General features: G+C 50.7%; 1 protein-coding gene across 5 annotated transcripts in view; it reads right to left on the bottom strand.

Moving 5' to 3' along the window:
* The window catches only part of NPTN (neuroplastin), a 55485-nt gene extending 39498 nt beyond the window's left edge, over window positions 1–15987 (bottom strand). For 3 of the 5 annotated variants that reach the window (XM_040969944.1, XM_040969943.1, XM_040969945.1), the window contains exon 1: window positions 15738–15947. In XM_040969944.1, the coding sequence (XP_040825878.1) occupies window positions 15738–15828 (91 nt within the window). In that variant the 5' untranslated portion in view covers window positions 15829–15947. Of the gene's footprint in view, window positions 1–15737 lie in introns of all 5 variants that reach the window. The other 2 variants (XM_040969941.1, XM_040969942.1) reach the window with 1 other exon arrangement.
* Window positions 15988–16594: the final 607 nt, after the last annotated feature.

The following is a 16594-nucleotide window of genomic DNA, read 5'->3' as shown; positions in this document are numbered from 1 at the left end:
CTGGAGAGAGGCCTGGTGCCCCGACTAGGCTGCAGCATCTGCTGGGATGCATGAGCACCAGGTCTGTGGCAGGCTGGCTGAGCCAGGGTGCAGCGTTCATCAGATGAGTGGTAGGGCTGAGGGTGAACTCAGCAGCAGCTGCATCCACCGCTATGTGCACTGGATGGTGCTGTGATAGACCTAACCTGACCCGCACTGCCTGGCACACACAACAGTTAAGTCTGAGGTCGCCCAAGAAAGTTTCTTGGGAGACTCCCCAAATTGAACCACTGGACTCAGATCCCAAGTCCAGGATGTGTGGTCCAACCCTGGAATGCATGTATCAGGACTGGCCCTCCTCAGTTGCTGATGCCTATGCAGTGGACAGCATGCCCAGCTGCACACAGGGGACATGACAGCCAGATCATCTAGGCCAGCAGGGGATGTCGACTGCTTCATCAGAGGGTGGGAAGCAGAACAGGCTGGACCACTCTCCTGGCCAAGCTGAAGGGCATGTTTCTGGGCCTGTGGGGGCATTAAGGTGTTCTTGGTCAGCTAACAGACCTTGAAAAGATTTCCTCAACCCAGGTTTAACAAAACCAACAACATCTCAGAACTATCAAAACCACTCAAGTAACAAGAACACTCCTCCCCAGGCCCAGAGAAATGGTTCAGATGCTAAATCCTCACACTGCATGCAATGGGATCCCATACAGGCGCCAGTTCGTGCCTCACTTTCCATCCAGCTCCCTGGTTGTGACCTGGAAAAGCAGTTGAGGCTGGTCCAAAGTCTTGGGACCCTGCACCTGTACGGGAGATCCCAAGGACATTCCTGGCTCCTGGCTTTGGATCAGCTCATTGCAGCCATACGGGGAATGAGGATTTCTGTATCTCCTCCTCTCTGTAAATCTGTGAAATTATTAAAAAATGAAATAATCTCATGTCACAAATGGCAGGTGTGACGCATGGAGAAGGGTTTACCTTTCCTGTTTGCTATCTTTCTCTCCTAGAGTGAGTTGTCTGTTCTTTTGAAAAAAGTCAACCTGATGAAATGCTGATGAAATTCGAGGCCGAAATGGCCACCCAGCCGTGGTATCGGGTTCTCTCAGGCTCACCTAGGACGCCAGCTTGTAGTGTTTTTCCAATCGCTTATTATGAAACGTGAAGCAGCAAGTCTCGGGTTCTTTTGGTAACATACGGTATTGCAGAACATATAATGTGACACTCTTTTGAGACACTACTAAAAACAACACAAGATACTCCATTCTCCTTCTCATTCAGGCTTTGAACAGCTGCTAAAATGTACGTGTCTCTTAGTGAAACGCAAGTGCCAGGAAGCTCCGGCTTGATTTCCACTAGGCCTCAGTTGTTCCTATGGCAATCACCTGCTCTAGACACTCCAGTAAACATCTGCCTTTAATGCATAAAAAATCCCACTTCCCATCACCCAGCTGCAAAACCTCAATACCTCTTGTGTCATGACCACTGATCTTTTTTCTGAAAAATACAGACATTGTGACCTTGTGGGGTTTTAGAGCTTTAAATGTATCAGGAAAATCTCCCTAAACTGGGAAACAGGATAGGGGTGCGTGACATCTGGCCTGGCGGTTAAGCTGTCAGTTGGGGCACCTATCCAGATACCATATCAAAGTGCCTGGGTCTATTCTCTGCCTCTCAAATAAATAAAATAAAATAAAAGGGAACAGAAGCCAGCGTGGTGGTTTTATAGGCTAATCATCTACCTACAGTGCTACTAACTCACACTAGTGTGGGTTCTAGTCCCAGCTGCTCCACTTCCCATCCAGCTCCCTGCTTGTGGCCAGGAAAAGTACTGGAGGACAGCCCAAAGCCTTGGGACCCTCTATATCTACATGGGAAACCCAGAAGCAGCTCCTGCTCCTGGCTTTGGATTGGCTCAGCTCCAGCCACTGTGGCCATTTGGGGAGTAATCCAGGAGATGGAAGACCTCTCTTTCTCTCTGAAGATCTGCCTTTCAAATAAAAATATATAAATCTTTTAAAAAGAAAAAAAAAACAGAAATCATAATATGCAAACAGTTGGAAAACATGAGTCATCTCAGCCTTGCTTTTATAATATGCTGCCCCTCTGTCCACAAAAGATTCAAGTGAAACAGCAAGAAATCTGAATTTAATCGTCCAAATTTTACCTAGAAACAACTGACAGTATAAAAATAGACAGAGCTGAGTAGATATGGGTAAGAAAAAAATAAAATAAAGGGTAAGCAGGAGAAGAGAAGGGAAAGGGGCCTGTACAGAAAAACCTACATACTGAAGTATGTAGACAAACAGCTCTCCACAACTCCAACAAATCCAGCTTGGAGGAAAATGACAGAGCAGAATTATAGCACTGGTAATAAAACACACGTTCCTTGTGCTAGCTTACCCAATTAGATCATCCTCTAAATTACTAAAACAAGAGTTAAAAACAAGCAACAAGGTCCTAGCTTGAACGCAAAGCCGCAAAGTATCTACCACATTTTCCAGCCACTAAAAACACATGTTTGTGAAACAAGGCACTGCACAGCTGGGGGAAAACCTTCTAGTCTCCTGATAGCAATCATGAACTCCAACGACAACTACTAAAATAGGCCACTTGCAAAGATACAATGAATTACTTCAGTATTAGCAAAATTACCAGGTCAAGATAATTTTCAAAATAAAGATCCCAATTAGTTAGGCATCCTCATGAAGACAGCTAGCCTGGAAGATTAAGGAAAGTGATCTTCCGAAACAGTTTTAAGTGACCACATTCGGTGTTACCAGCAACAGTCTCCAGACAGCTTCAAAGGTTCCGGCTTGAGGCCAGCATCCTCCACCCTGCGGTGCTGGCACCCATATGGGCGCCAGTTTTGTTCCACTTCCCATCCAGCTCATTGCTTATGACCTGGGAAAGCAGTGGAGGATGGCCCAAAGCCTTGAGAATATCTGCAACCACACGGGAGACCTAGAGGAAAAAGCTCCTGGCTCTCAGCTTCAGATCAGCTTAGCTCTGGCTGAAGCAGCCATTTAGGGAGTGACACAGTGAAGGGAAGATCTTCTCTTGTCTCTTCTCTACGTGTGAAATAAACCAATTTCACACTTGCTGGCATACACAGGAATCAGGTCTGGGCTCACCCCTGGTGAGGTTTCTTGGGGGTCTGGGCTCACCCCTGGTGAGGTTTCTAGGGGGTCTGGGCTCACCCCTGGTGAGGTTTCTTGGGGGTCTGGGCTCACCCCTGGTGAGGTTTCTTGGGGGTCTGGGCTCACCCCTGGTGAGGTTTCTTGTACATCCGCTGCAAACTGGATCACTGGACTCAGAAATCCAACCATGGTGAAAACTACAGATCTGTGGTCTGACCGAGGAGTGCATGTGTCAGAACTGGGTCTCCTCGATTACTGAGGCCTGTGCAGCAGCAGAGGGCATACCCAGATGCACATGGCAGACATGACAACCAGTTCATTGAGGCCGGCAGAGGACATCCAGTACCATGGAGGGCAGAACAATTTGGACAGCTCTCCTGACCAAGCTTTAACCGTGAGTATCGTGGAAGTGGAAACTCTAAGATGGACTATATCGGCCAATGGACCTTGGAAGAATTTCCTCAACCTTTGAACAACAAAATGCTCAGCACTTCAGAACCATCAAAATGACTTTAGCAGTGCCCTCAGAGCATACTCCACAGCAGGGACTCTGGGAAGACACTGGGTAGCCGTCCCCCAGCCCCAGACACTGATGAAGCTGGGCTGCTGGGAGCAGCCCTCTCCTCTTTTCTCCCCACTTTCCCCAGGTACAAGAAGGAATAAAGGGGAACAGAAACAGTTGTCCTATTCCCTCTCCCCCATTCCCTGTCCCTCCCCACCTTAACTGGTGGTTCACATGGGCATACATTCTTCTTAACTATGTAATCATCATCAAAAATAAAACATATTGTAAAAACAAACAAATTTGAAAAGCAGAGTGATGGAACGGGGGGCGGGGGATGGGGGAAGACAAATCATCCGTTCACAGATTCACTCCATAAATGGCCACAATGTCAGCAGGAAGGCAACTACGCTCACCACTATATCACCAACACCAGTGTCAGGAGGGACTGGGCCAGACCAAAGCCAGGAACCTGGAACTCCATCCAGACACCCGCACAGGCGGCAGGAGCCCAAGGACTTATGCCTTCTGTTGCCTTCCCAAGTGCATCAGCAGAAAGCTGGGTTAGAAGCAGAGCTGCTGAGACACAAACTGGAGCTATAATACGGGTCAGCCAATATTGCAAGCAGTGGCTTACTACCCTGTGCTATGCCACTCACCAAAGGAAAAAAAAATTCATTTTAATTGCTTCCTTCTATTAAATAACAAAGGAACATCCTCTATATTAAAGATTTTAATTATTTTAAAAAAGATTTTAATGTTTTAAAGATTTGTTTTTATTGGAACGTCAGATTTACAGAGGGAGGAGAGACAGAGCTTTCTTTCCACAGTTCTCTCCCCAAGTGGTTACAACGGCCGGAGCTGGGCTGATCCAAAGCCAGGAGCGTCTTCAGGGTTTCCCCTACAGGTGCAGTGTCCCAAAGCTCTGGAATGGTCCAAAGCTTTGAAACGGTCCTCTATTGCTTTCCCAGGCCACAAGCAGGGAGCTGGATGGGAAGTGGAGCAGCTAGGGCACGAACCAGCACCCATATGTAATCCCAGCATATGCAAGGTGAGTACTTGATCCACTAGGTACCACACTGAGCCCAGGATTTTAATTACTATGTAACTACCTAATCTATAGAACATACAGGTAGCATTCCAAAAAATTTAGAAAATACAGAAAACAGAACAAAACAGGAGATAAGCCAATGAATGTTTTTGCCTGCTCTCTTTCTGTCTCTCCTCTCCCTCCCCACCCCCAAATGAGGCTCAAGATTAAAGCTGGTCCTGAGCCTAGAGCCCCACTTGGCTTTAAATACAGCAAAGCATGCAGGCAAGGTTTTAGTCACCACTCAGTTTTACAGGAATGCAATTACTGTGCAAAGTAAAGACTGCTCTTTATTACCAAGAGCTAGTCGCCTTTCCAGAGAATCCCAACAGCAATGTGACTGGTGCTGAGTCGGAGGCTGTCACCCTTGGTTTTCCTGCATGCAGATACAAACGGCATACCACTCTGTGACCTTCCTGTGTAGCCAGGCCTCAGTGTATCGCATTTTCCCTCATTTTCTCTCCTTTATTTAAGACATTACGGCACACTGAGTTCTTTTTTTCCTGTAATCATCTGTGGACAGGCCAGGGCAGTCTACCGACAGTCACCTGAGAATGCGCCCTTCCATGACACTGGTATCACTGGTCAACCTCGACATAATCTAGTCCTTGTCATCCATGTATTTCTTCTTCGCTTCCCTACCAACTACCAGAGTTGCAGGTGTAACCTATTAACAATAAACATCATAAATACAGGTTCTATCACTTAAAATCATACAAACACGCCGTTTTTACAACACTGTTATCTGAACTTCAGGTACTCCTGGGCAGCCAGCTTGCACCTAGCAACCCCTGCTCTCTGCAGACTGAGCCCCACAGCAGCAGCACAGAGACCTCCCAGCGCAGCGCTGGGGCAAGCTCCCCCGCCTCTGAGCTCTCAGGAGAGGCCCTGGACGCTCGTTCAGGCCCCGACTTCCAGGACAACACTGAAACTTCTAGTGGATTCCATCTACAGCCCAGTGAACTCTTACCATGCCTGCTTCCCTGGTAAACACAGACTGCGGATTTGACAGCCGAGGACTCTGATACAGAAATAGAGCAGTTGCTTATAGAGCTCACAATGAACAGAATCCTGTTCTAAGCATTATAGGCAGGTACTGAAAGCTATGTTTTTGGATTCCAAAATGAACCCATCATCTTGCTTGAATTCACTATCACAGAACTTCAGTGACAGAAAGAAACTGCTCCTCGATTTGTGAAAACCTTTCGGAAAGTCGGTTTCATTTCATGGTCACATTAATAGCTTTCCCCTCCCAATGAGTTCCTCAACACGCACTAGGTACAACAGAGAACGAGGTCCCTCTCGACAGGCTCTCTGCCCTACTTAAAACGGCTCTGCCGGCGAGCTTCTGCCAGCCTCATTAAAACCGTCCTCACACATTACCTGCCAGTTCTTCCCCCAGCCCTCGGCGACAGCTCTGTGATACAGCCCAGCCATCTTGGGAGACTGCCTAATTCCCTCACTTCATTTACACAGCTACCTTGGAGGTATTAATAGTGCCCCCCGCGCCCCCCCCTTCTCCTAAGGTTAGCTCCTTCAGGCTTTTCTCCATCCACATAGAATTGTCTGTTCCTGACTGTGGCTAGAAAGTATTCCTAATTACCTGGAGTTCAGTCCTACTAAGAAACAGGAACACTGCTAGTGAGACCAGCCCTGCGCCCGGGATCATTAGGCTACCTAAGGATAACTCGGTGACAGTCCTCTACACTGGCTCTCGGCCAGGTGTCAACCTCCTGGTTGGCATTAAGGCCACTGACTCCATCCCCCTGACACGCGATGTGGGATCCGGCAGTCAGGAGTGTAATCTCAACGCTGGAGTCGCTGTGCTGTCTTTCTCCCCAGTCAGTCCATCATGATTCCCAAATCTGCTAAATTTGTATAATCAAAAAAAAAAAAAATCACCAACTAAATTTAACACATTGTCAGACAACTGCAAGGGACAAGGACAGCCTGTGGCCTTTTCCTCCTGTGAGAAGAAGCATCTACACACAGGACCATAACCCTGCTCCTGCACCATCTTCAGGGACGATCCTGGTGACACCGCCCCCAGGCACATACCCCTATTAAACATAAATTTACTACCCAACACCTAAACATGGGTTTTTCCAAACAGCGGTCTCAACGGCCCGTGAAGGGATCATAAGCACAATTCAGAGGGTCACTATTTCAGGCACTGCATATTTATGTTAGCCACAAACTAGCTGGGTCATCACAAAAAAATCTTAAAACCCTTCTTTTAAAAGGGACGCATTTCTACTTTTAAAGTTAATTCAGCACAATCACACGTGAGCCAAACACTGTTTTACTAATATAAACTAATCCATGAAAACTGCATTTCAGGTCCTATAAAACATGTAGTTCACAATGCAACTTTCTCGGTTGTATTTTCCTTAATAAGCATCAAAGACATGGTTGACAAGTACTGAAAACAGACGGATTTACCACACTATTGATGAAAACAGGGGAAACTTGTAACCTTATTTGCTCCATTTTTGCAAACTTCAAATTCTAACGAAAATTTAAAAGCAAAGAAATGCAGCGACCTAACCAAGGAGCCCCAGAGGCCAGCCTATCAAAGGGGATCTCCAGTGTCTCCAGGACCATCCTCAGTGAGACCAACCCAGGGGACACCTGGAGTACCCTCTGCAGCTCATGGTGGGTGCGAAAAACTACTCAAGGCACCAGGAAAATCAGCAAACTTTCTCACAGGGCAAAATAAGACAGAAATAGAGTGTGTTTCCCCGCCTCTTCATCAGTTATCCACTTTCTAACCAACAGAAAGAACACAAAACATCTACCGACCTAACAGGAAATTTCATGTATTAATTGCTTTAATTCACAAAGGCAACTTCCCCCACAAGTTTAACCCGAGACGGCTGCTGTAAGGGACACCACTGGCCCTTCCTTGAAACAAGAACCGCCAGAGTCATCCGAAGTACGCAAGAGGCCGCTGAACTTCATCAAAACACTGCACGCCTCAAAGTCCATTTCCGTTATTTCCAAAGGGAAGTGACCAAAAACTGTGAAAACAGAAAGCATGACTGCTTCTACCCATGAGAAAGAGCACCTAAGCTACAAATCTGAAAGAACTGTGATGCTTAGGACTGGAAGCAAATTCAGAAGTCTCCTAGACTGGTGGTTTTCAAATTAAACCATCAAGCTGAGAAGAACCGGCATGACTGGCACATGTCAGCACACCCGGACCTTCTGTGTATCCACCTGCTGACGGAACACGGTGTCTTGTCGGTATTCCGCAAAAAAAAGGACTGACACTTGTCACCTACTTTATATTTGACCACTGCACAACGTGACAGTCAGGCTGGGATGGGATTCACATGACTGGGATAACTTGTGGGATAGACAGAACCTTGACACTTCCAGAGTGACATGACAAATGTTTATATACATATTACTGTCCAACCTGCTGGGAGCAATTCTGTCAGGTAACAATGACAAAATAAATAGTGAGCCATCTACAACCTGAAGCAATTCTGGAATAATCAGAGGTTATCTGGTAAGAAGGTAACTCCAGGGCCTAGCGGCTAAAGTCCTCGCCTTGAACACACCAGGATCCCATATGGGCGCCGGTTCTAATCCCGGCAGCTCCACTTCCCATCCAGCTCCCTGCTTGTGGCCTGGGAAAGCAGTCAAGGACGGCCACCCTGCACCCACGTGGGATACCCGGAAGAAGTTCCTGGATCCTGGCTTCGGATTGGCATAGCATCGGCCGTTGCGCTCACTTGGGGAGTGAATCATCAGACGGAGGATCTTCCTCTCTGTCTCTCCTCCTCTCTGTATATCTGACATCCCAAATAAATAAATACATCTTTAAAAAAAAAAAGGGAAGGAAACTCCAAAAACAAACAAACAAAAACAGGTTTTCAAAAGTACAAAAGCACAGTGTTTAGCAATGTTCCCACCAGGCTGACCACACTGTGGCAGAGGCAGGAGAGGAGAGCCGTGAGCTAGCAGGTGACAAGGAACACGACAGGGCTCCTAACCTACTGCCTGTGAATAAACACAGACACTTGGGAAATTCACAAAATAATAACCTTCACTCCACAAGGACCAATTACAAGTTCTGAACAGCCAGGTCAAAATACCCTCAAATTAATTAGGGTTGGCTTATAAATGTTTGTATATACAGAAAAGCAAGTAAAAAAGTTAGGCCTATCTTCAATTGTAACTAATAAGCTCAATTAGAGTTGGGAACAAATTCTCTGAATCTCTCTCCTGAATTGAATACATTCTTGAAAAGCAGATGCATTTCACTGTCTTCACCATTTAAAACTATTTTATAAATACGAAAATATTTGAAAACATTTGAAAGTGACAGGCCTTCCATGCCCTGGTTCAACTCTACAAACACTTTGAACAGCCTACGCTGGGGCAGGCCAAAGCCAGGAGCCCAGAATTCAATCCCAGGCTCACACACAGACAGCCAACTCAAGAACTTAAAAAAAAGTCATGTATTTTTATTTGAAAGGCAGATTTAGAGAGAAAAGCGACAGAAAGACAGATCTTAATCTTTCATCTTCACTTATCCAAAAGGCCACAACAGCCAGTCAAGTGCAGTCAATCCAGAGCCAGGAGCTTCCTCTGGGTCTCACACACGGGTACAGGGGTCCAAGAACTTCAGCCATCCTCTTCTGCTTTCCCAGGCCATAAGCAGGGAGCTGGAGTAGCCAGGACACAAACCAGCAGTCCCGTGGGATCCTGGTGCTTACAGCCCCAGCCCCCAGGCTCAAGTGCTCAAGCCACCACCTGCTGTTTGCCAGGATGCACATCAGCAGGAAAGCTGGAACCAGGCTGGGGCAGGGACTGGATCCCAGGCATGGGATGTGGGATGCGTCTAACTGCCGCACCATGTGCCCACACCACAGTCACTAATTTAAATTCAGACGCCAATTTTACTGAAATAGTCCCTTCCACATTCAGTGAGAAATTTACTCAGGTTTATAAGCCTGTTTAAAAGTTTACAATCAGTTGATTTTATTGGAAAAGTTTCTCACTTCCCAGAGCTAAACACCAACCCAAATCGGGAATTCTTGGGGAGCAACAAAGTTCACAGGAAACGAACTAGGTTAGAAATCCGTTAGGTAAGGTCCTAAAGTTAAATTCCACCATAGCAATGACATTTTAACATTTAGATACAACTTTTTTACTTAAGAGGCATACTAAAAGGCAAGTCAGCAATCACGTGCCATAACCCGCACCACTGTTTCAATCTCAGTGTGCGCATTCACGCCGGAGGCCCCAGTCTGCTTATTCTGACAGGTGCTATTTTCCCTAGACACTCCTCAAACGAGCAAGATTGAGTCCTCACTCCGTACCCTGCTTTTCCCTGAAACACTGCAGCCTTGTCCTTCCCCTTACAATCCGCTAATTCTACACTTTCCCTGTAAACAATAAACTCAACAGAACACATCAGAAACAACTTTAAAAATTAAATTCACTTTTTCCCCAAACGTCCCAGTGTAATTTTATTCAAGCTTTCATTAAACACCCCTGTGCAGGACTCCACATGGCCAAGGACTGTTTTTTTTTTTTTAATACACTTCATCTTCACTCCTTCTCCAACCCCGCTGTTAACAAACACCTCAACACAGATTCAAAGTTCTCAAGAACCAGGAGCCTGTTCCGGGTCTCCCATGCAGGCGCAGGGTCCCAAGGCCTTGGGCCATCCTCGACTGCTTTCCCAGGCCACACACAGGGAGCAGAATGGGAAGTGGAACAGCCAGGACTCAAACCAGTGCCCATATGGGATCCTGATGCGTGCAAGGTGAGGATTCAGCCAGTGAGGCATCATGCTGGGCCCCAAAGTTCCTAAACTTACAAATGAAACATCTTAAAAAGCACCTTAAACTAGTAAACAACACAAAAGGAATCAATGTCCACTTTTCTAGTCAAAACTGACAATTTCTGAAGATTCAGTTAAACCATCACTTTATGAAAAAAAAAATACAAAGAGATTGCAAAACAGCATGTTTTATTCCATAAGGAACAAATGATTCACATCAAGATTGTGCTAGGAAAAAGAAAGATGATAACTTCAAAACAGTCTCAACTTCCCACATGGACCTGTCCCTCTCGCAAAGTCAGACCTTCGCTAAGTATCTTAAAGATGCTCGATAAGTTAACAGTCATATTTAGAGGATTTATTTTCCTGTGTTATACTCACAGCCCAAGCTCTGCAACTGGCGACATGAAAGCCCTTCTGTATCTCCTTCTAATTCAGATATGATATCCTGTAAAAGCCACCCAGGAGCAGGTGTCAGTGGTACAGGGACCCTTCCTCCCAGAGCCGGGATCCGCTTCTGTGTCAGCAGGGACATCCTGGTCAGTTCTCCAAGGCCCCGAAGGCATGTGATCTCCTTAGCAAAGGCTTTATTCCAAAGCGAACTGTGTCTCCTGGTCAAATCTCAATTGAGATTAATCTGCTGCTTGACGTGTGGCATGTCGTCTGTAGTACAGCGACCACGAACAGCATTTGTTTTCTTTTACTCATTTCAGTTTGCCCAAAGAGCAGATGCACAATCAACAGCATACAACACCCCTCTGAAATATGTACTCAAGGAGAGAAATTCGCCAAGCCACTAAAGCAAACAGCTCTGGACAGAAAAGGCTCCATGGATTGTCTAACACAGACACTGGCATTGCTAGAAAGCAGCATTTTCCTAATGTCACCCAAGCAAATGGATTTCTTAAAATTTAGCTCATTAATAAAAGGCATTTGACTCTTTACAACCATATTCACCATCTAGTTTTTTCAATATGAACATGTTGTCAGCTATCATCTGTGAGACTCCTGCTGTGCACCCAGACCCGACACTCTGCTTCTCTCATTCACAACAGTATTATTCTACAGAAAGGTGATCCTTGGCCACGTGAAAATATACCTGGTTTCTGGAAAGGAAAACAAAACAAGCCATCAAGCCTTGTAATCACATGGAAACACGAACTTCCTCCCCAGATCCGCAGCTGCCAGCACTGTGCAGCTAGTGCCTTTCTTTTTAAAGACTTATGTATTGAAAGAGAGAATTAGAAGAGAGGGAAAGAGAAAGAGACGAAGATCTTCCATCCACTGGTTCAATCCCCAAAAGACAGCAATACCTGGGGCTGGGTCAGAACGAAGCCAGGAACTCCACCGGGTCTCCCAACTGGTTGGCAGAGGACCAAGTACTTGGGGTCCTCCTCCACTGCTCTCCCAGGTACATTAGCGAGAAGCCGAATCTGCACTGGAACAGCTGGAGGCCCAACCCGCACCCCTGTGGGATGCTGGCATCGTAGATGCCAGTACAACCCAGTACACCACAACCTCGGCCCCAGCTAGTCACTTTTCTAAAAAAAGTTACATAAGCAACAGCACAAATCTCTGTGTGGGGCCTTCCAGTGGCCTATTTACCTTATTCAAGAGGACAGCATCATGATCACTTCAGTGTTCAAAACACACATGAAGAAAACGAACAACCCTACTTATTAAAAGACAGCTAATAGTCAACATGCACCAAGAGATGCTGCCAGGCTCAGAGCTGAATCCTCAGCACACCCCAAGGCTGACATCTGTGTCACTCCCATATTACAGAGGATGAAACAGAGGCTCATCTTAGTCCAGGTCACCCAGCTACATGGCTGGGGCCGAACCAGGCCACGGGGCCTCACCACATCACACTGCACAGCTGGAGCCAGACCAGGCCACGGGGGCTCACCACATCACACTGCACAGCTGGAGCCAGACCAGGCCACGGGGCCTCACCACATCACACTGCACAGCTGGAGCCAGACCAGGCCACGGGGCCTCACCACATCACACTGCACAGCTGGAGCCAGACCAGGCCACGGGGCCTCACCACATCACACTGCACAGCTGGAGCCAGACCAGGCCACGGGGCCTCATCGCATCACACTGCACAGCTGGAGCCAGACCAGGCCACGGGGACTCACCGCATCACACTGCACAGCTGGAGCCAGACCAGGCCACGGGGCCTCACCGCATCACACTGCACAGCTGGAGCCAGACCAGGCCACGGGGCCTCACCGCATCACACTGCACAGCTGGAGCCAGACCAGGCCACGGGGCCTCACCGCATCACACTGCACAGGACACACTTATTCCAGGGAGTCTGAAAGCATGCCAATGTCTCACATGGTGACTGCTTCTTCCCTAACAGGAACTACATCTTGGACCATACATAGAAACATTCAACAAAGTCTCAACTTGAAACTGTTCTCTCAGTTTCTCAGATGGGAAATCAGCTGCAGGAAGCTTCTGAATCCTCACAGCCCTGGGTCTCTGGCTCATTCTGGAGCTCCAAGGCTCTTGACCGTCACTTAGCCCCAACAACTCATTTCAGGAATAACAAACAAACAAACAAAAAAAAGTATTTGGAAAAACATCTGCATCCAGTCCAGTCTAAATTACCACATTCCCAATCCAGAAATATTTGAGGGTTTTTTTTCCTTCCCCCGAAGCATCACTTTAACAGATAATCTAACATTTCAACACTACACAGAACACGCTTTGCACTTCTGAACTACTAAGACAAACATCATGACTCAATCACCAGTCAGCAGCTCGAGTGTCATGATGCCTCATTACATCCTTACATCCTTCACATGAACCCCAAATGTTCAAGTACAGCCATCCCCACCTCGTGTGGAATTCCCATTCATTTGTGCTAGCTTTTCCAGGGCCCTCTGGGTGACTGAATGTAAGCTCACCCCACAGAGGAGGCAGCTGCCTTCAGACCACACAGGCCGGAGCAGCCAGATGAGCCTCCACCGGCCTAGCCAAACCCTCGCCGCCGTTGCTAAGAAACTACAGTTTTCCCGTATTATAAATCAGTGGAAGGCAGCTTTGCTAGATAAAACATGGCGAGAACAAGAATTTCACCTGCTATGCAAAACGAAACTCTGCTGTTTTCACAGATCAGATCGATGCAGCCAGTACTAGGCAGTTTCTAAGTCACGGCGCTAACAAAAACGAAAAACTGCAATGTCAAGTCAGGCTAACTCCACCCTGACTTCCACAGCGACCTCACAGTTTGAGGGGGAAAAAATAGTGGGGAAAAAAAACCCTTCAGTGATATGAAAAGCTGAGGTCATAAAGTCTACATTAAAAGCTAGATGAGTATCACAAGCACATTTTACCAATTTTTTTTTGCTACCATCTTTCTCATTTTCTGTCCAGCTTTTCCTTAGAATACTTAATTCCACTGGCTCTATCACCCACATTTTTAAAAAGCCATTTAAAAGTCAGCCTTTCTAAAAAGAATAATCTTTAATTGTTCTAGTACAAGAGAAGCACAGAGATTAGCAAAAGCAAATTACAGCTCACTCTGCAGAAGGCTTCATAGTTTTTAAAAAAAAAAAAAAAAAAAGGAGGGGTGGAGGTGGGGAAGGCCAACCTGTTCCAGGCCGTTTCCAGGAGACCGGTTCGCCAGTCCGACAGAGGCAGGCCTCGCTTCCCAAGGACCTGCCACGAACCCCGAACCCCGCGAGCCAGCCTGGTGCACAAGCCGCCCTGCTGCCTCCTCCCCCCAGGGGCCCCTCTTCTCAGCTCGGAACCCACTTTCCTCGCTCGCAGGGTGCCCTGCACCACGGGCAGGCGCCACCACCTTCGTCGTTGCTTCCAACTTTCCCACCGCCCCCATCCCTGGCTCCCCCAGAAGCGTCGCCCCTTTGCCCGCACGTCCTCCACCCTGCGGCCGACGCGACACCCCGATTTCTGCTCGTCCTCCCCCGCCCCACCTCGAGACCGGCTCCCTGCCTTTCTCAGCGCAAACCCCCCCCCCCCCATCCTCTGCTCCAGTTCCTCTCCTTATTTAGAAACTCCACCTCGCTTCTCAGCCGCCGCGACCCCGGAGCGCCCGGCCCTCGGGGGACCCTCACCGCGGTCACCAAGCAATCCCCTCGCGCTTCCCTCCTCCAGACCCCGCAACACGACCCTCCCCTCCACCTCTCCGGAGGGCTCCCCCAAATCCTCAATGTTCCGGGCAGGACTCCCTGCCCCCAACTGCTTCTCCCCGCCTCCCCCCAACACACACCTTCACCCCCATTTTGCAGGGATATCACCCGTCTCGCAGTCCCCAGCCCCAGGAAGCACCCCCGTTCCCTCCTCCTCCTTCCCCACCTCCACCCCGCGGGCCTGACCGACAGCTGCCCGCCGCCCCCGCCACTCCGGCGCCCAGCCTCCTCAGGCTCACCCCGGAGCGCCCGGCACCTTCCTCCCGCTCCGGCCCTGCACCCCGGGGATCCCGGCTGGGCACCCTCCTCCCGCTCCGGCCGTGCACCCAGGGGCGCCCTCATCCCGCTCCGGCCCTGCACCCCGGAGCGCCCGGCACGGCACCCTCCTCCCGCTCCGGCCCTGCAGCCCGGGGATCCCGGCACGGCACCTTCCTCCCGCTCCGGCCCTGCACCCCGGGGCTCCCGGCACGGCACCCTCCTCCCGCTCCGGCCCTGCAGCCCGGGGATCCCGGCCCTGCACCCCGGGGCTCCCGGCACGGCACCCTCCTCCCGCTCCGGCCCTGCACCCCGGGGCGCACGGCACCTTCCTCCCGCTCCGGCCCTGCACCCCGGGGATCCCGGCACGGCACCTTCCTCCCGCTCCGGCCCTGCACCCCGGGGCTCCCGGCACGGCACCCTCCTCCCGCTCCGGCCCCGCACCCCGGGGCGCCCTCCTCCCACTCCGGCCCTGCAGTTCGGGCGCCCTCCTCCCGCTCCGGCCTTGCACCCGGGGGATCCCGGCAGGGCACCTTCCTCCCGCTCCGGCCCCGCAGCCCCGGGCGCCCTCCTCCCGCTCCGGCCCTGCACCCCGGGGCTCCCGGCACGGCACCCTCCTCCCGCTCCGGCCTTGCAGCCCGGGGCGCTCTCCTCCCACTCCGGCCCTGCAGTTCGGGCGCCCTCCTCCAGCTCCGGCCCTGCACCCGGGGGATCCCGGCAGGGCACCTTCCTCCCGCTCCGGCCCCGCACCCCGGGCCGCCCGCCCGCGCCTCCGCCCCGGGCCGCCCCCGGCGCCGGCACTTACCGTTCTGAGCTGCTCCTGGCTCCGGCAGCAGGGAGCCAGACACTAGCAGCAGCGAGAGGACCAGGGCGCTGGGCAGCGGCGAGCCCGACATCCTCCCTAGCACGACGCGGATCGAGCCTGCGGGCCTGGGCTCGGGGCCGGGGGAGGGAGGGGAGGGAGGGAGGGGAGCGCGCCGAGTGAGCGAGGCCGGCACCGCCGCGGCTCGGCTCCGTCCTTCCCCGTCCTCCTGCCGCCGCAGAGCCCAAGCCTCGCGAGACTCCCCGCTCCGGGCCGCGGGCGGCTGCAAAGGCTCGCGAGAAGAGGCGGCGGGGCCTTGCCGGGCGGCCCCGCCCCCGGCCGAGGCCGATTGGTCCGGCCCGAGAGGCGGTCACGTGCCCGCCGCGCTGCTGGCCACGTGACGGGCGAGGCTGCCGGTGCGCGCGTGCGTGCGGCTCGCGGTGGGCACAGTCGGCGTCGCCGTGGCAGGCCCCGTGGACACGCTGTCCATCTTGTGCCCTCGTCCTGCCTCGTCTGGCTGGAGCGCATGGTTGGTGTGACAGCTCGTCCCTCCCCCGACCCGCTTGCTTCCTTGTCCGGGATCCTCGGGCCTTCGAGCCTCGCCCGACGCCCAGCTGACCTGCATGAGCAGTCACCGCGAGGGAGTGTCAGACGCCATGAGCGTGTCACGGCCAAGCCCGCTCCACGGCCGGGAGTGGCGGTGTGAGCAAGGAGCTGCTTGTCCCTTTAGCCAGGGAGCCCTCCCGGAGGTCACGCTGGTGGCGGTTTGTGTGGAGGTTTTTTTGTACTCGCCTCAGCACGGTAAGCCAAGACCCCCCCCCTTCTGGGGAGTGACGGACACGAGCAAGCTGGCCGAACAG

Source organism: Ochotona curzoniae, unplaced genomic scaffold (assembly GCF_017591425.1).
Source record: "Ochotona curzoniae isolate NIBS_2020 unplaced genomic scaffold, NIBS_Ocur_1.0 scaffold_4701, whole genome shotgun sequence".
NCBI classification, from domain to species: domain Eukaryota; kingdom Metazoa; phylum Chordata; class Mammalia; order Lagomorpha; family Ochotonidae; genus Ochotona; species Ochotona curzoniae.
This window is presented reverse-complemented; position numbering and strand designations above follow the sequence as displayed.